The sequence below is a fragment of the Diabrotica virgifera genome, chromosome 1 (genome assembly GCF_917563875.1).
Source record: "Diabrotica virgifera virgifera chromosome 1, PGI_DIABVI_V3a".
NCBI lineage: Eukaryota > Metazoa > Arthropoda > Insecta > Coleoptera > Chrysomelidae > Diabrotica > Diabrotica virgifera.
Window position 1 is genome coordinate 280,333,759 of NC_065443.1, and position 26,800 is coordinate 280,360,558.

General features: G+C 33.4%; 1 protein-coding gene across 3 annotated transcripts; it reads right to left on the reverse strand.

The window, feature by feature from the left end:
* Positions 1–137: 137 nt before the first annotated feature.
* Positions 138–25,588, reverse strand: LOC126879121 (juvenile hormone esterase-like). Of its 3 annotated transcripts, XM_050642073.1 has the most exons (11): positions 25,349–25,584; positions 23,678–23,833; positions 22,140–22,259; positions 21,900–22,056; positions 17,565–17,750; positions 15,471–15,667; positions 14,711–14,885; positions 13,543–13,709; positions 4,290–4,419; positions 2,898–3,024; positions 138–399 (listed from the first exon to the last, which is right to left on the reverse strand). In XM_050642073.1, the coding sequence occupies exons 1-11, from the start codon at positions 25,412–25,414 to the stop codon at positions 213–215; spliced, it is 1,668 nt and encodes a 555-aa protein (XP_050498030.1). In that variant the 5' UTR covers positions 25,415–25,584; the 3' UTR covers positions 138–212. The 3 variants fall into 3 exon arrangements, 2 of the variants coding, with proteins under 2 accessions (XP_050498030.1, XP_050498031.1); XM_050642074.1 differs by lacking the exon at positions 4,290–4,419 and having other exon boundaries at positions 256–399; positions 25,349–25,587; XR_007695985.1 differs by lacking the exon at positions 138–399 and having other exon boundaries at positions 4,290–4,430; positions 25,349–25,588.
* Between the last annotated feature and the right edge of the window lie 1,212 nt (positions 25,589–26,800).

The window sequence follows — 26,800 nt, forward strand, 5'->3', positions numbered from 1 at the left end:
AAATGATAAGAGAGAGGGAATAAATGTTGAAATAGTTTTTGTACATTTTACTGTTTACTTTTGTATCTAGATTGTAATATTCATTGGGGAATTAAATTGTATAGTTGAAGAAAGGCATAGGATCAAGTAAAAAAACATTATTTCTTTAAGATTTATTCTAATTTAGTCTTATTTTAAGTTTTGGCTGGTTCTTGTACTTTCATTGATTCTTCTTAATAAGTGGAGAAAGGACGAGTACCATATTTTTTATATATATAATTCCACCAATGGATTCTATAGGCACTTAGATTTGTTCTTTGTGTTAACTTCTCTCCTATGTTGAAGTAAGTACCATTTTCCTTATATACCGGCCAAATTGTTTGGTCAGGATTTAGATATTTGTCTTTCAGGGTAGGATTACTAAAATCAAGCAAAGACAAAACTGTTATTTATTCTTTAAATGACATTAAAAAGCTTATAAGTAATTTTTATACTAATATATTTTGATTACATTTAACTTTAAATGTATTTTTAACTGAATTAAATGTGACAAATGTGGCAATTCTACAAAAACTGCAAGAGTCTAATTTATCTGGAAACATATCTGTTTGTTGAGAATTTTTTAACTAACAGAAGTTTCAAAGTCTCTGCTAATGGTAAAATGTCTCCCTCATATATCCTGGAGACAGGAGTACCTCAGGGATCAGTCCTTAGCACAACCTTATTTTTACTGCTTCTTAACGACGTTAGTTCTTTAATACAAGCCCCTGTCAAACATAATATCTATGCGGATGATCTAGTCATTTACTGTTCGGGTAAAGTGACAAGCTCCATTAGTACACTTTTGCAAAATACCATTGATAACATATGTCACTGGTCTAACAAAATTGGTTTTAGCTTCTCACCCACAAAGACTAAAGTAATTAACTTTAGCAAAAAATATAAGCAAACTCTTCCACACATAACATTAAAAGGGCATCCATTACAAGTAGTTGTAAACCACAAATTTTTAGGGGTAATTTTTGACAAAAAATTAACATGGAAGAGGCATATAGGAAAAACCAAAGCCAATGCTGCAAAAAGTATAAATCTTTTAAAATCGTTAGCCAATCGCCAATGGGGAGCCGAAGAAGAAATACTGTTAAGAGTATACAGAGCCCTAATAATATCTAATTTAGACTATGGATCTATATTATATATGACTGCCCCTAAAACTTATTTAAAATCATTAGATACAATTCAAAACACTTCATTAAGAATATGCCTCGGAGCCTTCAGATCTAGTCCTACAGAAAGTGTATATGTGGAATCGTGTGAACCCCCTTGAAATATTAGAAGACAACGTCTATTAAACTCCTATTTTGCCAAGGTCTTTGCAAATCCTAATAATATATCTTGTCAACTCATTAAAAATATTCAGTTAACGTGAACACATAGTTCAGATATTTCCAATTCATCTCTACAGTTCCTATTGCCACTCTTAGAAAATATTAACCTTAATCTCACCACCCCCATTATTCAGCCCAATACTCCACCTTGGCTAAAAATATTACCTGCCTTAAACGTAAATTTGTGCAGATATAAGAAAATGGAAACCTCCACCATACTCATGAGACAAACTTTTAACGATATAATTAATAGAGGCAAGTTTGATAATATAATGTTCACAGACGCATCTAAAGACGAAGAAAGTGTAGGATGTGCTGTTACTTCCACAAATAATACACTAGCCATGTGTAGACTACCCAAGATGACTAGTATTTTCACAGCTGAACTCTACGCTATACTCAAAGCTCTAGATGTTCCAATGCAGAGTACCAAAAATTTAGCAATCTGCACAGACTCATTATCATCCATACATTCAATTAGAAAAATTTATACAACAAATCCAATAGTTATTAAAATCCATGAAAAAGGTAAACAGCACTTGCTAAATCAAATACTTCAGTTTCGATTATATGGAATCCTTCACATGTTGGTATCAAAGGAAACGAGAATGCTGACCACGTAGCAAAGGAAGCACTTCGCTCTGATCTTACAGATGAAAATATCCAGTTGTTTCAAGACATAACAACTGAAATTAAAAAGTTATCTACCTCAATGTGGCAAAATCAGTGGAGCAAGTGCACTACATACCCAATTAAAGTCCATCCAACCAAGCATTTTAGGACCTAGACTGGTAAAAATGGAAAGGAGACCGAAGACCATCATCAGAAGGCTCAGAATTGGGCACACCCGCCTAACCCATGGATACTTAATGGTTCCCGAAGAACCTCCAAACTGCCAACACTGCAACACTCGACTAAGTGTACTGCACTTACTTGTGGAGTGCAACCACTACGCAGCAGGACGGACCAAATATGACATCCACGGAAAATTGTGTACTATTTTAAACTCTAAAAACAAATTGTGTAATGTGATAGAGTTTCTTAAACATTGTAAAGTATACCACCTACTGTAAATTTAACTTAATTATTTATTGTTATTGTAATGTTCCTTGTGTCAATGGCCGCAGCAGCCGAGACACGTTAATTGAAATAAAAAAATGTGACGAAATTAACCTCTATAGAAGTGAATATAGTTTTCCTTTAATCAGGGGAACAATTTGAGCACATATAACTCAAGTTTGCTAGTGACTGGTTCCTCTGATAATGGAAAAAACCACTTAGGTTAAGTAAGCCTTTACTGTGCTGCCATTCTTTACTATATTACGAATATGTCTGTCTATCTCGACAAAATATTCAAAATTAAAGCTGCAGTCTTGGAATGCGTTTTCCGCGCGCTGATGTTGCCTCTTAAGAACTATTGGTGCAACCAGACATTAATAAACTAAACAAGTAGGTAAACAATCAGGCTCACACCCTATGGTAGAATGACTAATTACATTAACATTAATATCGGTTTAGGGATACACTTACGAGGTTGTAGCAAAGTTTTTCCACATTCGTATCATTCTTCTTCTTGTTAATATATCTGTAGCTTTTTGATTCGGTGTATAGTAATCATAATAAAACAGGTAATATAGGTCATATCCATGTGAATTTCCTGAAAGCACACTAAAGTTCAATTGTATAAAAATTGTCTTGATTTTCAATGAAAATAAATTTCAGTGCTAACCCCCTCTCCAATTTCAGTGCTAACCCCCTCTCCAGAAATTTTGGTGTACGTTAGTATACCAAATATACTTATTAAATTATATGTATGTAGTGTCTTCCCCCTCTATATTTCCAAATATCATAAAAACAATTAAAATTAACAGATTAAGATGGATGTGACATGTCCTAAGGATGAAAGATGAAACCATGTTTTGAAAAACCTGTGGAAAAGAGATAACGCGAATAGAAAAAAAACAGCTTTAGTATACAGTATAACTTTATTGTTATATAATAATTACCGAAATATTTTCGGCACAACACATTCTACAGATGCACATTTTTCTTTTTCTATAACAAATACGTAATTTGGGAAATTGTTTCCATTTCAGTAAGTCCGTTTACAAATTAAGCTCACACTCTGTAAACGTATTGCACAGATTCTACCAACGAGGCAAGAAGAGATTATACATCTTTTTTCTTCCTAATGTGGTCTCACTCAGTTTTCTACTCAGATGACCACCAAGTTTCAAGCTATGTGCTCGTTAATCACTAATCGTTGATCACATCTGATCTATCACTTGGCTATAAGCAAATCGACTGGGCCTTTGGCGTTAAATTAACTTGTGTGCTGTTATATTGAATCTGTAAAGTAATCGCCTTCATTTTCTGCCATGATTATTGCATCTACAAAGCTCGGATTTCCATTTTGTAGCCAATTTTGGTTACATTTACTATCAGTGGCGTAACTAGTGGGGGTTTTGAGGGTTGTAACCCCCCCCCCCCATTGGGACGTAATTTGAGTTCTATTCGCTTACCACCATTACTATTCCATAACCCCTAGAGACCGTCCAGTAGTTGTAACCCCCCTAAGGATCATACTGGTTACACCGTTGTTTACGATTTCTATTATTTTGTCCATGATAATGTTATAGAGGTTTGAACTGAGGTCTTCCCTCTGCCTGATTCCTGCAAACGCGTTTATTTCTTCGGTCAGCCCATGTTCCGTTTTCTGTATTGTTTTATTGCAACTGTTAAATTCCCTGAATATCGCTATATTTTTATTGGCGTTTTCTGCTTCATGATTTGGATTACTTCTTTTAGTTGGACTCTGTCAAACGCTTTTGTGAGATGCATAAAGTCTAAGGAAAAGGGGAAAAAAGGCGATATTATTTCTGATATTTAAAATAAAGATAAAGTGAGGAGTATGTAGTTTACCTATTCCAGGTCCATCTTCCTCCATACTCTCTCCCAAATAAGAAAACCTATAGAAATAAACATCGATGTGCTGTGCCATCAGTCGTGCCGTTTCCACTATTGGTCTCACGAACTGATCTTCAGTAATGAACTGAAATAAAACTAATATTTTCCAAGAAGTATACTCAGTGACATTAGAAGTGTTTGGAAGACACCCTAAGGAATAATTTCTTTGAACTTAGTTTCTTGGCAACATAGTATTTAGATGGTAACATCAAGAAGCAAACAGTAACGATAACATGTAATAAAAAAAAATTAATAATGTGTGTTGGCGACCCCGTAGCTAAATACACTTCTGTACACGTCTAGGCATTTACAAAATGAGATCATCGCTGTTTACTTGTGGCACCTCGTTCCAAGCAACTTGAACTTCATGGATTAACTGTGCCAGAGTCTTGGGTTGATGGTGCAATGTGGACAGTCTCCTTCTCATCATATTCCAAACATGTTCGATAGGATTTAAATCCATTGAACGGGGTGGCCACGGCAAAACATTAACGATAGCTTCTTGGAGAAAGTCGAAAATCCATAGTTCGACGGGCAATATGGGTACGCGCGTTGTCTTGCTGAAAAAAAGGGCGTGTCGGCGGCCGTCTAGATAAGGCAGTAAAGTGGTTTGTAAGATGTGATCAACATAATGCGCAGCTATCATACTGCCCCGATTGCCCCGAATAAACACAAGTGGTGCGATCGGCTACCATAGGCAATACTCCCCGAACCATTACTCCAACTGTCCTGTGTACTACATGCCTCTCAACAGCAAACCCGATATCTCGTTGCTGTCTACGGCGGCGTCTTATAGGCCTGGATCCCGCGTACCAAAAAAGATGATTAATAGCAAGCTGAAAATTTGTTAATAGCTTAACGGTGTCTCGTCGGACAAACTTTGATGTATGGGAACACTGGAACAGGGGAAGTGTTAATTGTGGAACAGGTTAAAAATTTGGAACGTCAGGCTACGAAAACGTCCCATGTATTTTATAACTTTCAATCGATTTGTTACCCTTCCATTAAACTCTCATGCAAAAATTAGACTGGTATTTATCACCAACTGCAAGCATAGTCATTTAACCCAGCCTGAGAGACTTGCTCACCCCTAGAGAATGACATTCGGGTGATACAAGTCATTGGGGCGAGGAGGATTAACTCCTGTAACCAGGAGTCACTCCACCCCGCTTCAATGCTCCAGACCATTCACTTCCCCCCGATAGCACTCTGATGCGCTTTAGGGGCTCTCAATCAGCAAAGTGCTTTTCATATGGGAGTCTTGGGTACACGGACTCCCACATGAAATCCTACTCCGATCAATGCAGGCCAGCGTGAGGCGCTCTATTTCCGCTATCTCTAGTGACTTATCTTCGATCTGTCTTGCTTGCTCGGGCGCCGAGTTCCCGCTATGAGCTATGTCCAGTTCGGTAACTCGGCGCTCGAGGATGTGGGCCCCTTATGCCCGTTTTTTGGGTTTTGTTACTAATTTTTTTGTGGCTTTCGCCTGTTGTTAATGTTTTATTTTTGAGTTTTTTTTGTATATTTTTTTTGAGGGATATCTGAAACGTACAAAAATCAACATTAAATATAATGAGTTTATCACCAACTGGGCATTTTAATAAGTCCGACACGTAGAACATATCAAATGACAGGAATTATGACAGGTGATAAATAGCAGTCTGATTTTTGCATGAGAGTTTAATGAAAGGGTAACAAATCAATTGCAAATTCTGTCCGACAAAGTACATGGGACGTTTTCATAATCTTGACGTTCCAAATTTTTAACCTGTTTCACAATTATAACTTCCCCTGTTCCAGTGTTCCCGTATGTCAAAGTTTGTCCGACTATAGACACTGTTAAGCTATTAACAAATTTTCAGCTTGCTATTATTCAACTTTTTTTTGGTACGCGGGATCCAGGCCTATTACTATCCTATGACCAAAATCCATTTCTAAACAAAATCGCGATTCACAGTTGAATGCTACATTATACCATTCTGTCACCCAATGTTCTCTGCACCAATTCAAACGTTGATAGTGGTCCACAGTCGAAGGAAGCACTAGTCGTGGGTGGAATGAAATCAGTCCAAAGGCTCAAATGCGAGGTATAATGTACGCATAGTAACAGGTCTGCCTTCTACTCCAAACCATTGGTCAGAGATTTGACGAATAGTAGCAAAACGGTCTCGCAAAACCAGCAGTCTAAAGCGCCTATCTTGACGCTTCGTGAAGAAGACCAACTTCCTGTATCTTCGTATGTTCACACAAGTATAACCGTCACTGCCATACAATTAACAAGATGGCCAATTTTGCGATACGACAAACCTATACTGCCCTACTAAGCGCAAAGGGGTATCTACATTAGACCTCAAACTGAGAAAACGACGTTTAAATTCAAACCTCATTTATTTTGGTTTTTTATTAGGTAAAACCTTCAAACCTTTTTTATCGAGTTTCTTATTTTTTTCTTTAGCTGAATGTATTGTTATAATAGTAAAATATATTATTTTACATTAATTATGGCAGATACTGCCAAATTTACAACAAAAAATACTATCAATGCTAAGATGTTTTAGTTGTAACTGCAATGTACTACGCCAAATAAGTGGTATCTGCGTAGTTACGTTCAGAGTTCTTAAGTAAAAGCAGATACCACTAATAAAGCTTAGTGTTTACACTGGATACTACCAATGATAAAATAATATAAATTAGAGATTACTAGGATATAATAGTTATTAAGGTACCAGAATAAGGATATTATAAGGATAATAACGCTTGAGGTATATACGTTGACCGAAAGCGTTATTGTCTATAATACCCGTGGTGCCTTCAACGTTTAATGTCCGAATAAATTCTTCTTTATATGCAAAAAATTTGAATGGATTTTGAATTAATTAGTTTTTAAATAAGTACATTTACCAGCAATAGTCGTAACGTAATTGTGGTAACTATAGTTTTACTTAGGTTTTCATTTGTCAACTTGACAGTATTTAACTAGTTATTTAAATTTAATGCCCAAGGGCTTTATTTTTGAAAATAACGCCCTAGGGCATTATATCATATTTAACTAGGGAATTATTCATATTATGTCACATTTAACTATAAAAGGTATTTAAAGTACCTAGTTATGCTGAAATGCTCAAGTAGAAGACACTGCTACGACCATTAATGCTTAGTAATCTATGTAATAATAGATATTTAAATTATTTGATAAGTTCAAAGTTCTGATGATTTTTTTAAATTTTGTTTATGTATTTCCAATATTGTTCTGAAGCTATTTCTGTGTGGCATTTATGTAATTTATTATTCTAAATAGAAACTAAGCCACAATTTAACTAAAAAACTGATTTAATTGACGTTTCGAGGACCACATCGGATGTCGTTTTCAAAATACAAAATATTACTAAATTAAACAAAAATGTTGTTGCTTAGTAAAAAATGTTTTTTATAATTCTATTTAATCTGACTCATCATATCAATAATTCAGACATATGATATATAATATTATTATACATTTTAAAGTAGAAGACTTTAAAATGATATTGCCAACATTTATGAGTTGCGTTCCTGGGACGACTATATTGAAAGATAGTCCATTCGATTACACGAAATCAACTTCAACCCAAGAATATTCGTCACAAAAAAATCATAGCATGCGATTTGTCTTTAAAAAGACAACCACAGGCAATGGTGACAGTAAAATTCTCACGTAAGTGATTCCATAGTAGATCACGAGGAAAAACCGGGAAAAAAACCTCATGGTACTATCCCGACATTGTAAGTATTTAGTCTTACATGCAGTTTACTCTCAAAACTAACACCAAAATTTTGATCTTATATGTATGGTATTTTAAATTATAAATATTATTAATAATACATAGATATATGTATTAATAATACATAAAACATGTACTATCCTCGATGTTCGCATATTTGAGATCTATCAAATTCTCTATTTTTAATATAAGACTGATGTTCACTTATTCTAACGTTTAATGGCCTTGATGTTTCACCTAAGTAAAATTGTTCGCATTCACAAGGTATTTTATAAATACAATTATTTGTTCTTTCTTGTTCATTGTTAGGTTTAGTTTTAGACAGGGTAGGCAAAAACCAAAGTTAAAAAAAAACAAAAAAACAAAATAACCAGGTTTTTTTGTTTAAACTAGATTTATTTGATACAAAGTATCATAAGTCTAAATACTTTAAAAAGGAATAAATTATTTTATAAAATAATAGTAACAAACAATGAAAAAAATGATTAAGACAACTTTTATTTTTATTTACACACACAAAAAATTAAAATAACAAAAAACATCTTCAAAGGTATCAAAACAAATTCAAAATAGTTAAGTTCGAAAGTAAAAAATAGAATTTATTTATCTTAATTTTCTTCATTTGCGGCAGCTGAATAAAAAACTTTAAATAAAAACACCAGTTTGGAGGCTCAACAAAAAAAAACAGGTTTTTTTTTTCTTAAAAAAACCAGTTGATTTAAACCATGGTTTCAACAAGGTTTTAAGCATGTTGGTTTAAACCTGCCAACCCTGGTTTTAGATAAAATAGATATCAATGTGCTTGTTGTCTTGAATGTTTTTGATACTCCACAAGAACAAAAATTGGAACAAAAACAGGTAACATCTATTTACAATTTGTAGTTCCTACCAACATACTAGAGGCAAAAGGTGGTAAATAGTGAGTACTAAGTATACTAAGTACTAAGGCAATATAGGAGTATCTAACAAAAACTAAAAGTAAACAGCCGTATCTGTGAAGATACTACTTTTATATCTTAGTATATGTCGGTTACATCCAATTATGCTTAGCAAAATAGGTTTAAAACTGTAGATACGTCAAACAAAATATGAGATTTATAAATAAACTATTAATATTTATCGCTAAATATAGGGGAGTGCATTTAGATTTTCACTTCGGAAAAAATCAAACAAGATAAAACGTTTTGTAATTTCATTAAGAAATGTTTAATAAACAACATATCAAAAAGTTCTACTCGAGAAGTGGGTGCTTCATTTTTTATTAAACAAATGAACAGCGAAGTTAGATGTTTTTTTAAATAACTATAAAAATATAATTTTTAGAAAAAAACTGACTTGACCATTGAAAAATTCAGAAAATTTTACAAAAAAAACCTTATATAAAGATTTTTCTAAAATTAAATATCTAGCTTCTGTAATTTTTTATTTATAACGCTAAAGTCACCCTTCTCACACACATTGGCGCACTGTAAACTAGCGTTGGAAGAATTGCACGCTTGAGTTTTTTTAATGTAATTCTTTAAGTAATAGATCAAAAGAAATTTTACAAATTGGACATGAAAGAAGATGAAATAAGCTATCTTATGGTTGTAATATAAAGAAATAAAATCTATGGACATAAGTACGGTGTGGGCGGAAAGTGAGTCTTACATGAATTCTGTTTAAAAATGATTTAAAAATGTGTAACTAATACAATTTTACTTATAAAACTCTCAAATTTGCACAACTTACCTCTCAATCATCTTACTAAACGATGTTTTATTCAAAAAAAATCTCAAAAATTTAATTCAAATAATACGATGTCTCAAAAAATGTAATTTTTGAAAACTTCGTAGTTTTACAGAATTCCCACCACTTTAAGACGGTATTACTCAAGTTTGAATAAATCTAATAACATTTTTTTGCTATTTTTTTTAAAGCTTGGGATGTCTTTTTTTAAAATCACTGAATTATTTTAGTTTAAAAATAAAATAAACAATTTCTTTTTGAGAAAACTAAGAAAGATAACAAAAATGTAATACAAAAACTGAAAATTATCAGCTGAAAAAATGTATATACAGAGTGATCAAAACTTTTTTCTGTAAAACTTACCTAAAATACATTTAATAATAAGCTTCAACAATAATAAATGTTCAACAAAAAAAATTTTTTTAGCTCTTATACAGTATGTCTGCGTAACTTGGAACCTATTGATAACTTTTTTAATATCAGTTTTACGAAAAAAAGTTATTCTTTATAAAGTACTCTACATCGTATATAACATAAGATTCAACCATCAAATATCAAATTTTTTTAATTTTGTACGAGGTATATAAAAAAATATGAATTTCACTCAAGAGTAAAATACCTTTATATTTCACAATATCGAAAATTTTTATAAAGAAAAGTTGTTTGGAATTAAAAACTATGTTCCAATATGTAATTATATCCTTCTAATCGAAAATTTGTTTTTTTTTAATATTCTTTCTAATACATTTTAATTTTTAATATTATTGTGAAAATTATTTGTTTATCTTTTTTTTTAAGAATTAAATTCCATATTTGTTTGATTGGATTCTACTTCGTTTTTCATTTAAATATCCGCCATTTTGGATCCGCCATTTTGAAATTTAAATTTTTAATCTATAATTTAGATTCAACAACCTGTTAAAAATAAATACAATAAATGTTTTAGAAAAATGTTCTTTTTTATGTTCTTCTTAGAAAATCCGCATTTGGGATCCGCCATTTTATAGTTTATAATGTTAACATTTAAGTTAGGTTTATCAAAGCTCTCAAAATTAAATATATGTAGAAATAAATACATTTTGTAAAGAAATTATGATTTTACAACTATTTTTTAAGTTATCCGCCATTTTGGATCTGCCATTTTATAATTTAAATTATCAAAATTTGATTCAGGTTCAGCAACCTCTCGAAAATATCCACATATATGTAAACAAACACGTTTTATAAAAAAAATTCGGATTTTACAACTACTTTTTAAGGATTTTTAGGAAAAAATCTGCTATTTTGAATCCGCCATTTTGAATTTGCAAATTGTAATGTCAGATTCGAGTTCAGCATAATCAAAACTAAAATAAAAACATTTTTTAGCAAAATAAAATGTTGAATTCACCCATATTCTTAACATTATTTATACAAAACAATTGTTATTGTTTAAACAATTAATAAACAATTAGCGGCGAAATTTGTGAGTAGAACTTTTTACTTTAACATATTTATAAACTAACAAAAAAAGTTTTAGAAAAATATAACCTTGTTTGATTTTTTCCGAAACATTGTATCTTTTCGTTCTAATTGCACTCCCCTAATAGCTTTAGTAACGTATAGAACGTATAGTACGAAGATCCAAGAATTTACTAGACATCAAAATCTCAATATACCCAAAAATGTCAGATACCCCCTTTGAGCTTAGTACGGCAGTATCTCTATGGGCAACAATTCTACCACTGTCAAAATCGCTAATAACTAAAAATTTCTGTACCAGCCGGTCTTCATAAATCGGTCTCTTGACAAAAAATTTAAAGATAGCAATCTATTTTTACAAAAAGTATAAAAGACAAAACATTGATATTGTTATCATAGAATGCTTTAAATATAGTCATTCTGTGGCCAAAAAAAATGAGTTTAAGAAATTATTCCTTCTTGGTCTTCTAATGTCACTGAGCAGGTATATAAAGCAGTGGCGGCCCGTGCGGTAGTGCCATAGAGCCATGGCACTACCTTGCTAACTATCCATAAACATATTTTTTATCTTCAAAACTTTTTAATTCCTATTAATTTTTTTGTGTGTATTTCTTTTGATCTTCATAAATTATATAAAATATGGCAACTATGGGCGCAATACAATCCCTGCCGACAGCGGAGAGTATTCGACAGGAGAATCTCCTTCGCGCCGAAGTCAGTACTGGCACGAGTAAAGAGAGAAAGATTTTACGAGCATTATATGTAAGTGACAGAGAAAGAGCTATATTGGACTATTAGTATACCTTAACATTAGAATCTCTGTGCCAGGCACGAGGGTATGAAGCCAGGTCTATTTATTTCGAGTTTATTTACGTGCTGGTTTGTCGCTTTTATTATGTATATTTTCTGTTAAAAAGTTTTTGTATTTATAATTAAACTTTTAGTGCATCATGATCGTGGGTATTTTGATAATATTTTGATTATTTATTAAGTTTAATTTATTAATTGACAATAAAGATTAGTATTTTAAAAATTTTTTTGGTGGTTTTTCGCTAGAAAAAAAACTACAAATGTTATAAGGTGTTGTGGAGCTTTCGAGTTAGCTTTAAGAGGTCACGACGAAAAAGAAAATTCAGAAAATAGAGGTATATTTAAGGAGCTGGTCAATTTTAGCGCCGAATTAGACAACGACTTAAAGGTTCATATTATTCAAAGTACCAGATCTTTCAAAGGTCTTCTCCGGACATTTAGTTGCTTCTAATTTATTTATTTATTAATGTTGTTCTGAAGCTATTTCCTTGTGGCATTTTTATGATTAATTATTTATATGGGAAATAAGCCACAATTAAAATGAAAAAAATAATTTTATTAACGTCGAAACGTTAATAAAATTATTTTTTTCATTTTAATTGTGGCTTATTTCCCATATAAATAATTAAGTTATTTATGTCGGAGAAGTTTTCTGCTTGTAAGCATCAGTTCTCCGAATCATTTCTTAATGAACCATGGAGACAATTTTAATTTTTAAGCAAAACTCGGTTTAAAACTGAATTAGAAGTAGGTACGGTATTAGCGGGACGAATTAAGTACTACCTCTGGGGCTGTTTCGCTATCGGTTTTATTGTAGAGGGAAGGTTTAAAAAGCACATTTGAAGAAACTATTAAACTTTTAAGTATTTTAGTTACCATTCCTATACACACATCTGAAGCAGAACGCTGTTTTTCGATGTTTACATCGAAACCTATGCTATCTGCAGAAAAGCATTTTGCAAATAATATTGATAATTTTAATTATAAAGTCATTGAAAACTTTGCAACCAAAAAATAGAAGAATGAACTTTATATATCGTAAACTTTAAAAGTGACATTACAAAAATTTGTGCATATGTGTGAATAATGAAATAGTATTATTTTTATAAATTGGTAAATAGAGACTAAATCATAATAACAATTTTCAAGCACTATCAGCAGTAAATGCTGGTGGTAGGTTAAGAGGTTTTTGTTATTAATTAATTTACGGAACTGTTTTGATCAATGTTGGACAATTGCTTGGCACCTCAGATCAATAAACTTAAGATATGTACATAAGATTAAAGTATCCGCGCATATTTTTTTTTAGTTTTTGTTGTCAGTATACCTTTTTTTGACAATATCGTGAATCCGTCACTAAAAATTTTGGCGGCTGCCCGAGTTGTGGTACTACCTTCTTAAAGTGGTACGAGCCGCCACTGATATAAAGTGAATGCAAATATAAAACTTACCCGTCGAAGCTCTGTAGTACTAAAGCCTAGAGAACCGTTGAATAACTGCGCCCAAACTTCATCTGTTGCAGTTTTCTTTACAGATTCTGGTATGTTTAGGTCATTAGGTAACAGTTTTTCTTGAAAGAGGTCATAGATAAAGAGGTAGGGCCTTATTTTGTGAAAAGCTGAAAATGTATCGTGGTATGAAAGACAATTACACAATATTATGAAGAAGGCAGTTGTAAGGCAAGAGAAAAGAAATTTGAAAAAAAAAACACATTTACGAAATTCATAGTTAGTTCAGCAGACAATGTTTATAAGTCTTGGGCCCAAATTAAAAAAAATCATGTTTACCTCCCTCATAAGACTTCATTTATTCAGTTATTCATGTCGAACCTGTGTGCTTACCCTGGCATTAACTTTGAATTGTGCTTCGTTATTCCACAAGATTTGTCTCTCGAAAGGGTTGACTGCTCTCGTGATTAGGTACCACTCGTAAAAATTGATGAGCGGCTTGAAGTCCAGCGGTTTTAGCTCCTGCAGCAAATGTGGACGGTAAAGGCCGCTTCCCACCATCAAATAATTTGATCAAACTGGTTTGAGCAAACTGAAAGTGACAGTTAGTGACGTCACGTCCTGAGTGTTCATTGTGGATAATAATGAAAAATTTTAATTTTAAATAAAGTACACACAAGTTAGACAACTCAATACAAAAAATTTGATCAAACTAGACTGATAGTGAGAGCACAGATTTTTAGAATTTCAAAAAAACTGCAATTGTGACGTCACTTTGACGTACTTCCGGAGTTTGCTCAAACTGTTTGATCAAATTATTTGATGGTGAGACGCGGCCTTAACAGTGCAAACCCATATCTTTAATAGCGTTGACGTGACGATGTACGTTTGACGGAAAGACGAGTATTTTCTACGAATTGTTGCGCGACTGTATAGTGTTGGACTGCGATGGTATTCTTATTTGTGTGACCATCTTTCTTTAAAATCTTCTTCAGTAGCTTCGCAATCGTAATCCTGTCAGTAAAACTGTTGTAATAAAAACACAAAAAAAAACGGTATTTATCAGTTTCAAGATCTACTAACTAGCATAGTAACATGCCCAACGTCGTGTTTAAGAACTCCAGCTCACTTATGCCCACCTCTTTACAGGATAAAACAGTATTTTACTTACATTGGTAAATATCGGCACCTTCCTGAGAGACGAACCCCATCAAAACTGGCACTTTATTGAATCTTCCCGTAGCTAGGCTTTCATAGCTTCGTTCCGTCAAAACAGCCCCTTCATGGTATGGTTCTATAGTGGGAGCAAACATCAGCCCGTTCTTTGGATCATATATGAATTCCAACTGTAAGAAATCAAAGGGATAAATAAAGCAACTAGGTACAGTATACTCTCTCTGTAACGAATACGGTTATTACGAGGTTTCGCTTATAACGAGGTACATTAGGTGTCCCATGAAATTCCTATTGAACTATAACCCTCTATACTCGATAGCGAGGCATATTTGGTTATAACGGGGGGAAATGAGATCGGAGAACATGTTTCTTTATCTGTTTTTGGTGTGGTGATGGCTACAAATAAATACCCCAGCTGCCTGTATACAGAAATACCTAAAATCTGTGTGCTTATCGAGGCCAGTGATGTAATAAACTCCACCGCCTTGTCAACTTCATCCTATTTATCCACCGACTCTTTTTCAAAAGCATATTTGAAACAATATTTAGCATCTTTTATTGCTCGGAATGGCTTCACTATAGGATGTAAATATCTTAGAAAACTGCATATTCATATGTATGTACTCTGATATAACGAGATATACTATATTATTGTTCTCTGATATAACGAGATCGACTTATCATAAGATAATTCTGCCATTTCAGTTCTCGTTATAGAGGGAGTCTACTCTAGAAGTTTTTTTATTATTCCTTACCACTATGTTTATTACGGTTGACATAAAGCTTAAACTAGAGGCATCCATTTCTCTGAACCTTTGTACCAGTTCTTTGGAATCCGTAGCATCTATTCCCAGCAAATTTCCCATCATGAAAGCAATTTTTCGAGGCTCAGCAACAAAAGACCATATGGTCAGGCTGGTACCGCTGTGCATTATTGCCTTTTGGAATAAATCTATAAAAGAACAAAAAAAATAGGTATTGACCATTATTTATATCAGTATTAAGAATACTGGACGCAAGTCGCACAATAGAAAGATGAACAATAAAGAATGCTAATATAATTGATTCTGGACTGAGACAGGAAGATGCCTTGTCCCCATTGTTGTTTAACCTGGCCTTAGAATATGCCATGCGAAAAATTTATCCAAAAATCAAACCAGGCATAGCTGCTCGGGGAGCAAAAATGGTACTCGCCTTTGCCGATGACGTAGATGCAGTGGCACAATTAACATTATAAGTTAAGGATATTCTCTCGAGCTTTGAAGAAGCTGCATTAAAAATATCGGTCTAAAAACAAATGAAGACAAAACAAAATACATGGTCGTCTCAAAACAAGAATGACTGCGAATAAAGCGCAATATTAGCTAGAGGAAAGTAACCAAATATGGAATAGTGTCCTAATATGGAATTCCTTGATTTCTCCGAAACTATAAGTTGGAAGCGCACTACAAGAACATCCTCTATTTCAGTCGCTCTCTTTATTATCGTATTCACAACTCTGTGTCAGATGCGGGAACGATACGTGTCTGGCAGGCGCGTTTTGTTTTATCGTCTCGCAGAAAATTTCAAAGGTAAATATATTCAACGAATATTATTGGTTATTATGCAAGAGTACAGACGCGCTATGCTATTGAGTATATCAATAATACCTTTATTTTAATATTTTATGACTTTCTGTAATTAAAACATTCCGACTTGAAAAAATGTTGATACTAGTTTGAACTAATGTACAAATCCAAATATGGACAGTCGTTGGTGCCTAAATATGGAATAGTGGATTAAGTGCATAATGTGTGTGCTGGTCCAGAGTTTCATACATGGATCTGTGATGTCTGCAAGTGAATTAAGCTACTTCTTTCATTTTTCACAATTTTCTTATTTAAATTTAGTTGATCTTTAGTTATTGATATGTTGGTTTATGCCTATATTCCATATATGGGTACCTATTCCATATTTGGTTACTCATTTGGGATTTTGTTTTTTTGTTCGAATTTTTTGTGTTAATTAAGATATTTAATAGAAGGCTTTTAATTACTATATAAAAATGTATGACTGATTTGTCGTAACATTAAACTGTTTGCATTTCTATAAAGGTATTTTTTTATATCCCCAAAACAAAATGGTATTCCATAATTGGCAACTTTCCTCTACTATAAGCGATCATAACTTCGAAGTGGTTAAAGAATTTAAATATCTAAGAGCAACAATCACCAACGACAACAAAATAGAGCGAAAAGTTGAAACGCGAATAATGGCAGGAAAGAGATCTTTCTTTGCAATACAACATCTAATGAAGTCAAAACTTCTCTCACGAGGTGAAAAAATCCAGATATATTAGACCATAATAGGACCAGCAGTTGCGTATGGAAGGAAAACATTGACGCTAACAAAAAGAGAAGTATATAAATTGCTGGTGTAGCAACGTAAAATCCTTCGAATGATAAATATGGCACCTGGAGAGACAGCGTGACAAACGACTGAAGACGTAAATACAATAACGAGTCGAGTTAGAGTCTCTCTTCGGAAAGGAAAATCTAGTCAGATATATAAAGACCTATAAACTCAGATGGACAGGGCATATGATACACAGTAACACTAGTAACGACAATCGTCTTATAAACAATGTGTTTTGGGAAAGGCTAGATGAGAGAAGGTCTGTAGGTACGACGCCCTAAAAAAAGATGGAAAGCTGCAGTCAGAGAAGATCTGGAGAAAATAGGAGTTAGTGAGTATAGGAATAGTGACACAGGACCGACAAATATGGAAGGTAATAGTCAACGCGGCAAAGACTTACGAAGGGTTGTAACTCCATTGATGATGATGACTATAATTGATCTTTATTAATTTACCTTTCGCTTTTGGTGATTGTATGAGATAGTTAACGCTGCAAGATCCTGCACTTTGCCCCATAATAGTAATGGAATTCTTATCACCACCGAAGAACTCGATGTTTTCTTTTACCCATTGCAAGGCTAGAATTTGATCTTTAAGTCCCCAGTTCCCATAAGATGCATCATCTTCGGTCGAAAGAAAACCTGTGAAAGTAAATGGATAGTGGTAAAAAATATACATAATGGCAAAATATATTATGATATGTATCTTTATGTGAATACACAAAAATTCCATAATGCTTCAAAGAATGACTAAAAGAACCAAGTAAGTAATCATTAAACAGATCCATCAATTAGCTTGCAGTATTTTGGATCCTACTCAATGAGTAGTACCTACTCATGCCCATATTATACCCATTATAGCGTAATTGGGGAAATACATAATGCAACTGGGCAGGTCACGTGTGTTATAGTACAACAACGACCGCTACCATCCAGTATATTCTACCACGTGGAATCAACACGAGGTACCGCCGCGTCGCAGCGTTGAAGATTCTGGAAATAATTGCGACGTATTGGAACAGCAATTCAGCAATCATAAAAATTATAAAAGGCCATGTAAAAATCAATATTTTTCAGTCTGATAAAAAATAGTAAAAAGTAGTCTGATTTAAATGTTAAAGTAAAGTCTGATTTTAAATTATTGAGTTGTAACTAAAATCTTTGTTTGTCGAAAAAAAAGTTTTTAATTGTGAAGTTCAGTTTTTAAAAAAGAGTTTTTCCAAAGAACATTCATAATTCGTGTCTCGAATGACAGATAACAAATGGACAAAGCGAATACTGAAATGGAGACTATCAAGAGGTGATGCCTAGCGAAGCAGATGTCGTCCTCCAACACGTTGGGCTGATGATCTAAAACGTTGCCATAGGAATTGGATGCAAGAGGCACAAGATCGAAACAGATGGAAAATTATGATGGAGATCTATGCCCAGCAGTGTTCAAGCGAAGATTGAATGATGATAGTATAATTGTATGGTCGCAAATATTAAAATAACCATGGTTCAGCCGGTTCGTTTAAGTATATACCTTAAAACAGTGCGGCTAAAATACCGTCCGGTAAAACTGTAAGGTATATAAATCGTGTGGCAGAAACCGTATGAGTAAAAAACTGTAACATAAAATACATTATGTTCCATAAAAAGGGTAGTGTTCTAAAAATTCGGATAAAATCGTGATAGTACAATAGGCTTCATATAAGTTGATTTAGGAGGAATGTATACTAAATTTACAATCAAGATGCAGTAGAAATAAACAAACCAAGACACGTCAAATGTTACTAGGAGCACTCCCGAATCTTAATTTTAAAGTTTATACATTGTAAATTATGATTCGGGAGTAGTCCTAGTAGCATTTAACGTGTTTTAGTTTGTTTATTTTTACTGCATCTTGATTATAAATTTAGATTAGACTCGCCTATACAAAAGTTCTGTATACCTACGCAAACATAACTGTTCACCATACGGAACATCAGTTAAAAAATAGTTATTTATGATAAATATAAGTGTTAAAAGTACCTACACGTTTAAGGTACGCATGTGAAAATTTGCAGAATGAGCGATATAGAGTTCTCCAATTGACATGAGTGCCTTAAAAATGTACTTTAGTTCTGCAATTCACATGAGTGCCTTAAAAATGTACTTTTTAACACGCAGGCCCAGCCCCAGGGGTGGGCGAAATGGGCGACTGCCCAGGGCGACAAAGTTAGAGGCGGCAAATTTTAGAGGACAGCCAATTTTTAAATTGAAGAAATAATAATCATATATTAACAGATAACAGATCATAACAGGTAACATATCATAGATTTACAACTAACTACTAGTTACAAAATGTGCAATGGTGAAAATGTTGAGAGAAAGTCGTTAATTTATTCTGACAATCAATTCTGTGTATTGTTTTTTCTGTAAAATATTTTCTAATGTCAAAATTAAATTTACTGAAAACGGGTAAATAATTTGAAACATATGGCTGAAGCTGTGCCCAGCCACGCTAAGTCTCCAGCTCATCTACAGTCACAGCGACAGTGGGTAGAACAAACAATTAGACTAGAATCCGGCAAAACCATAGACGAAGAAACACAAAAAGTTCTAAATTCAGACACTCGCCATTGGAAAAATGTAATAAAACGACTTATTTCAATAATACAGTTCTTAGCACAACAATGTCTTCCATTGAGGGCGATTCTGATAAACTGTTTCATCAAAACAAGGGTACATTTTTAAAGCTTGTTGAGCTCTGTGAAAAAACTGATTATGTTTTACAAAAGCACGTTAGGAGAACAACGAATAGTAGTAACAAGCAGCATTACTACTTGGGAAAACGTATTCAAAACGAAATTATTCAGCTCCTTCATAACCAAATCAAAAATAAAATTTTAAACTTTTTGAAATCAAAACAGTATTATAGCATAATTTTAGATTGTACACCTGATATTTCTAGGGTGGAACAGATGACCATTGTTGTACGTTTTATCAATTTAGGTTCCTGTTCACAAAGTGTTAAAATTGCAGAACATTTTCTTGCATTTGTGCCTGTACTAGAAACCACTGGCTTGGGATTACAGAAGAATACGTTTGGAAGATATGAGAAAACAAGGGTATGATAATGGGGCAAACATGAAAGGGAAAACTTAGGAGTTCAAAACAGAATTTTGAAAATGAATCCTTGAGCATTTTTTATCCAATGTTCTAGCCATTCACTCAACTTAGTCGTGAACGGTGCTGCTAAATCCTCACAGTTTGCAGTTTCTTTCTTTTCCTTAGTGACAAAAATTGACAACTTTTTGCAGCATTTATTCATCGTTGAAATCATATTTCTAGCCTGACATTGAAACCTTTGTTGTTTCAATGAAACTACAAACTACGAAACTAGATGGAAAAGTAGAATTGATGCAATTACCCCCATCAGATACCAAATTGAAGAAATCTACGATGCTCTTGTAGAAATCACCGTCAATAAAAACAACGATAAAACAGTTGCTCATGAGGCAAGCTGTATGGCAAATCAAATCCGTAATTTTATTTTTCTTTGCTCTGTGGTAATATGGCATCTCATGAGTCTACCAAGGGGGGGAGGTAGTTGCCGATCTTGCCCAGAGCGGCAAAATCCCTAGGGCCGGGCCTGTTAACACGCATATCATACAATATTTTTTCTACAAACGTAATTACAGGACAATATCTACAAAAACTTTTACTTGAACTTGACTGACATTCCATTTTTATATTTTTTTGACATTACATCAAAATTGCTATAAGGTCAATACGAACTGCAGTGCCTTAAAATTTTTAAAGCACTATTGCCTTAAAGTATCATTTTTAACGCTCGTATGGAGTGCTAAAAATTGCATTTTTAACACGGTTGTAGAAAATAGTTATTTATGAAACAGTTCGTAAAGTATGCTTTTGCGAACGCACGCGATGTTTAGAGCACGAGCGACAACGGAGCGAGTGCTATATATCGCGTAAGTTCGCAAAAAGTACTTCACGCACAGTTTCGTACAATATTTTAATCTATGATGAACAAATAAAAAAACTGTAACTCTTCGTTACTGGAATTTATTTCTATTCTACAATTTTTAGAACTTTGACATTTAAAAATTCTAACTTCTTTCAAACCACAAAACTGTCAAAACTTTTGTCGTAATTTATTGCTCATTATGTCATCACCATGACAACGCGAAAGTTAAGGATATTTGATCATATGAAAGTGTGTCAAAAACAGTGCGAAAAACTAAGTCCTATTTAAAATACATTGTTACTTCACGCACACTTTAAACACTTCACGCACTGCTATCTATAATGACAATTTTCACAAACTAAAAACTTATACATAATATGACATAGAGTAGATAAAAGTTGTACCTCTCTCCACGTGTGATCTCTCTGAGATATTCCAATTTTATGATTTGGATTGTATATCTTTCTCATAACCTCTTTGTTTGTGACGTCTTCTATCCATGATATTTTCAGAATTCTTCTATACACCCACAACTCGAATGATTCCAGTTTTTTCATTGATGCCGCACTCAAGGTCCAAGTTTCCATTCCGTAAAATAAAGTCGAGACAAGCACTTTGCTAACCTTACTCTTAACTCTAAATTCAGACATCTTGTGTAGACCCCTCTTCTCATTTAATTAAAATTAGCTCTAGCCTTTTCTATTCTAATAATATTAGCTATGAATAAGTAATAACAAAATAGTCACTATGACGTCAAAATTAAAGCCATAAGTTCTCGGGAATGAATAGCTTGTTGGGCAAATGTTGTTCAAATAAACATCGTTGAACTTTCTACTTACCAAGAATGCCAAGTCTGTAGTTACAGGTTATAAATATTATCTCTTCTTCTATAAAATAATCTGGTGCTTGGAATACATATCCGCCATTTCCAAACAAGAAAAATCCTCCGTGAATGTAAAATATTACTGATAAGGGTTTTGTATCTGAATTGCTACGCTGAAAATAATGAACTACGTTTTATGTTAGTTTAAATAAGAAATTGTTAAGAGCCCATATCGTTCCATAGTCGTTTTATTTACCTGAGGTACATAGATGTTAAGGTTGAGGCAGTCCTCGTTACCAACATCGAACTGTACACAGACAGTTCCTTCTTTAGTTGCATCCAGAATCCCTTCCCATGAATCGATTGGTACAGGAGGCTGAAAAAAAGTGAATTAGGATGAAATAAATTTTTAATAAATGCCAAATAGTATTTTTAGGAGAAGCTCTCCTGCACAATCTAGTGTTGTAACTCGAAAGAAGTTTACACCAGAAAGAAGTCGCCTGTGTTGCATTTTTAGATATAGAAGGTGCATTTGATACCTCCATCGAGTCAATACATAGTGCACTGGTGAGGAAGAAAATCAACAACCCAACATGTAAGTGGATTATTCAGATGGTATCATACATCTGAGGAAAATTAAGGGGTGCCCTGTAGGGGGTTTATTGCCCCCAACATTATGGAATATAGTTATTGATAACCTGTTTCATGGGCACAGTAGCCAAGGAATCTGGGTCCAGGGTTTCGTAGACAACATTGCAATAGGAACTAGGGAAAAATTCCTCAGTACTGTTGCAGATCAGATGCAAGATCAGATGCAACCCCATATGAAGTAGAGGTCGTCCGCCAACAAGATGGTCTGATATAAAACGGATCGACAAAAATTGGATGTAAACAGCACAAAACAAAAATACCTACATTGAAAATACTGAGGGAGACCTATATCCAGCAGTGGATAGATCCGAGTTGAATGATGATGAATAATGATGGTATGGTTCACTAACGGATCTAAAACTGTCCATGGTTCTGGATCAGGAGTCTTTGGACAAACATGTAATTATAATAAATCTTACAGCCTAGGTCAACACACAACGGTGTTCCAGGTTGAAGTTTTTGCTTTGGTGGTCTGCATTGATGAAATCATGGTTGGAGTTGGATACCCCAAAGCATAGAGAATCAACATTAATACAGATAGCCAACCGGCTATCTACCTGGGCAGTAAATCAAAACTGGCGAGGAACACCAAAGTGTCTTTAATATGGATGCCGGTTCATGAAGGGGCGCATGGGAATGAACGAGCAGATTTATTGGCAAAAGAAGACTCGAGAGAAACCTCTGTAGACCCAGAACCATTCTGTGGCATCACTAAAGATGCTACAAAAAACGAGGTTCAAAAGTGTCTGATAAGGAATCATCTAAAGAAGTGGTGACTGAGCCATGGTGCAGAAAATGCGAAATAGAAGAGAATGCCATTCCAGTGTGTTAAGCGATGAGATCCTAACCATTACATAAGAATAACTATAACCATATATAACCAATAAGGAAATAGGAAACATCTTGTACCAGCAAAGTGTGTTAAGAGATGTGAGGCAGGAATTGACTAGTCAATTGAAAATTCGAGAAGAGATTCTAAAACTACCAATAAGGAAATAGTTGGCCTTAGTTGAGGACACAGGACTAATGAAAATAATAGGGTATGGTACAAAGGTCTTATTGCGATCAAGTGGCAGCAATTAACGAGTTTCTCCTGAACTAACAAGAAAAAGAGTAGAATAATACAAAATAAATCATACTTACAGCGAATCTTAGATCTCCTACGGGAGGTTTGGCATATGGAATCCCGGCAAAGTGTACATATGTCTTTCCTAGATTAACAGTTTTTTCTTCCTTTCCCAGCACCCATCCTTTTGTTGTTTCCACTAGTACATTTGAGTTTTTTGTATCGCTAAATAACTAGATATAAAATAAATTACCAAAATTGGATTTTCTCTTCAAAGATACTGAATATTTCGAATATTATACATACATTACCTTAAACGCTAAGCCACTTATACAACTAAGAAATATAAGAGATATCAGAAGATTGAAAAGTAGGAATCATCCTTCCTCTATACAAGGGGGTAGACAAACGACTATGCGAATATTATAGGGGCATAACAGTTTTAAATGTCGTCTACAATATATTATCAGAAATTAGGTGCAGCCGCTTGGAATCGTTTTCGGAAGAAATGATTGGTGAATACCAATGTGGTTTCAGACCAAAGAGGTCAACTATAGACCAAATACATACTTATGTTAAAAGGTATGAAAAAGATATGAAAAATGTGATAAATACAACATACAAATTTACAATTGTACATCGATTTCAAACAGGCGTTTGATGGAGCAGATAGGCAAAAGATGTTAAAGCAACTATCTATGTTAGGGATTCCCAAAAGTTAGTTAAACTTATACGAATGCTTTTAGAGTGTGCCAAAGTTATGGTGAGAATAGAAGGAGATATGACAGAAGCATTTGATATTGATAATTGAGTTAGACAAGGCAATGCCTTATCAACAACATTTTTAAATCTAACTTTGGAAGCTGTTGTTAGAAAATTGGATATGAACGGCTGAATTAATATAAGATCTATGCAAATATGCGCAAATTCGGATCAAGTTGCCATAATGAGCCGCAACAAAGGGTATTAACTGAAAAAGCTATATAGCTAAAACGGGAAACTGCTACATTTAGTCTGTACATAAATGAAAGTAAAACGAAATATATGGAGTGCACAAAGTCGAATCAACATGGAATCTGAAGGTAGACAATCATACCTACGAATATGCCTCGACTTTTCCTTGCCTAGGCTCAATATTAAATAACAACAACGCCAGTCAAGAAATACAAGCACGCATTCTTAGCGGTAATAAGTGCTTTTATAAATACAAAGACCTATGAAAAGTGAGTTACTGAATCATGAGTCTAAGCTGAGAATATACAAAGCAGTAATTAGACCAGTTGTCACATATGGATGTGAAACGTAGAACATCTCAACCACTGACGCAAATCAACTGAGAATATTTTACCGCAAAATATTAAGAAAGATATTTGGACCAACCCATTGCAGCGATGGTTCGCGGATAATTAAAATGAACTACGAGCTGAATGAACTAATGCAGAGCGCAGAGATTGTTAGATTTATAAAGTCAAAAACTGGCTTGGTCAATTATAAAGAATGCCAGATAATCGAGCTATAAAAGTAATCCAGAAATGGAAGCTCCAAGGAAACAGAACAAATGAAAGGTCCCGTAAAATATGGATAGACGATAGGGCAGAATGGAAGAACATTGTTAAGCAAGCTAAGACTCATAAAGGGTTGTAGCGCTATTAGAAAAAGAAGAAATAACTTGATATATAAAATAAATTACCAAAATTGGATTTTCTATACAAAGATAATGAATATTTAGAATCTTATACATACATTACCTTAAACGCTAAGTATCCACATATACAACTAACAAATATCACAGTTCTAATAAAGGTCATAATCATTTTAACTATAGTAAAAAACTATCGCGCAATTTTATTTTAAAGTCGATTTCAAATTTTATTATACAAGAAATAAACATTTTATTATATTCAGATTATCTTCATATCATACTTGACAGATACTTAGGACAGATGTTTAGACAAATCTTAGAATATTATTATGTAGATATGTATTTAAACAACACCATAAGTGATTTGTTAAAATATCTTATCTTGAAGGGTTGGTTAAGTCTATGTACAATGAAAAGTTTACACATTATTTTAGAGGAATTTGTAAATAGTGTAATGTAGGAACTATGTTCTAGTTCTTTTTCAAATTGATTGGCGGCGGGCGGAAGTCATACGATGTAATTAAAGAAGATAAATTATAGCTGTCCAATTATTTTCTACAAACCAATTATTTATACAGGGAAATTAATATTTTGTTGTTTTATAAGTAATTTCTGTGAATTCTAGACATGATATACTACTACTATGTACATGTCGGTTTATTACATTCTCCGACATCTTTTCGACTTCCAATTCCATAAGTCGTCTTCTATGTTTCTCTCAGCTCCATTTTTAAACGCTTTTCTTTACTTCAATAGTTTGCATCAAATCTTTAGACGTTAATTTGACTGACTTTTCTTCAATGCAAATGAATGAAAATTTTCTGCAGACATATGCATTCGCGGGAATAATACACGAATAGTCAATAAAAATTTTTTATGTTTATTAATTGTTTAAATAAAAAAAAACGATTTTAATGAAAAATACTTAAATTCTCTTGTTTTTTACAATGTAGGAACTTGAAACTTTTACGGATTGTAGCTAATGATATGAACTATACATAATTTCACTTTTTACGTTAATTATTTACGTTATGCTTCATAAATAAACAATAAAGTTTCAAATTTTGAAAGCTCATATATTTGTTTATATATAAATCGGCGTTTATTCGTGTCAAATTTCAATACGATACGAAACAAAACTTCAACCAAAATTCGAATTCAAAAGATTCGTGTTTTTATCGTAGTCTTAGAAAAACCACCGGTAGAAACGTTTTGTGCCACAATTAACATTAGAATTCGTTTTGGCGTATTAATTAATTAAACGCTTTTCTTTAGTTCAATCTTTTGGGTCAAATCTTTGGACGTTAATTTGACTGCCTTTTCTTCAATGCAAATGACTAAAAATTTGCAGACATATGCATTCGCGGGAACAATACACGAATAGTCAATAAAAATTTTTTTTGTTTATTAATTGTTTAAATAAAAAAATGATTTTACCAGAAAATGCTTAAATTCTCTTGTTTTTTACAATGAAGAAACTTGAAACTGTTACAGATTGTAGCAAATGAACTATACATAATTTCACTTTTTACGGTTATTGTTTTTACGTTATGCTTCA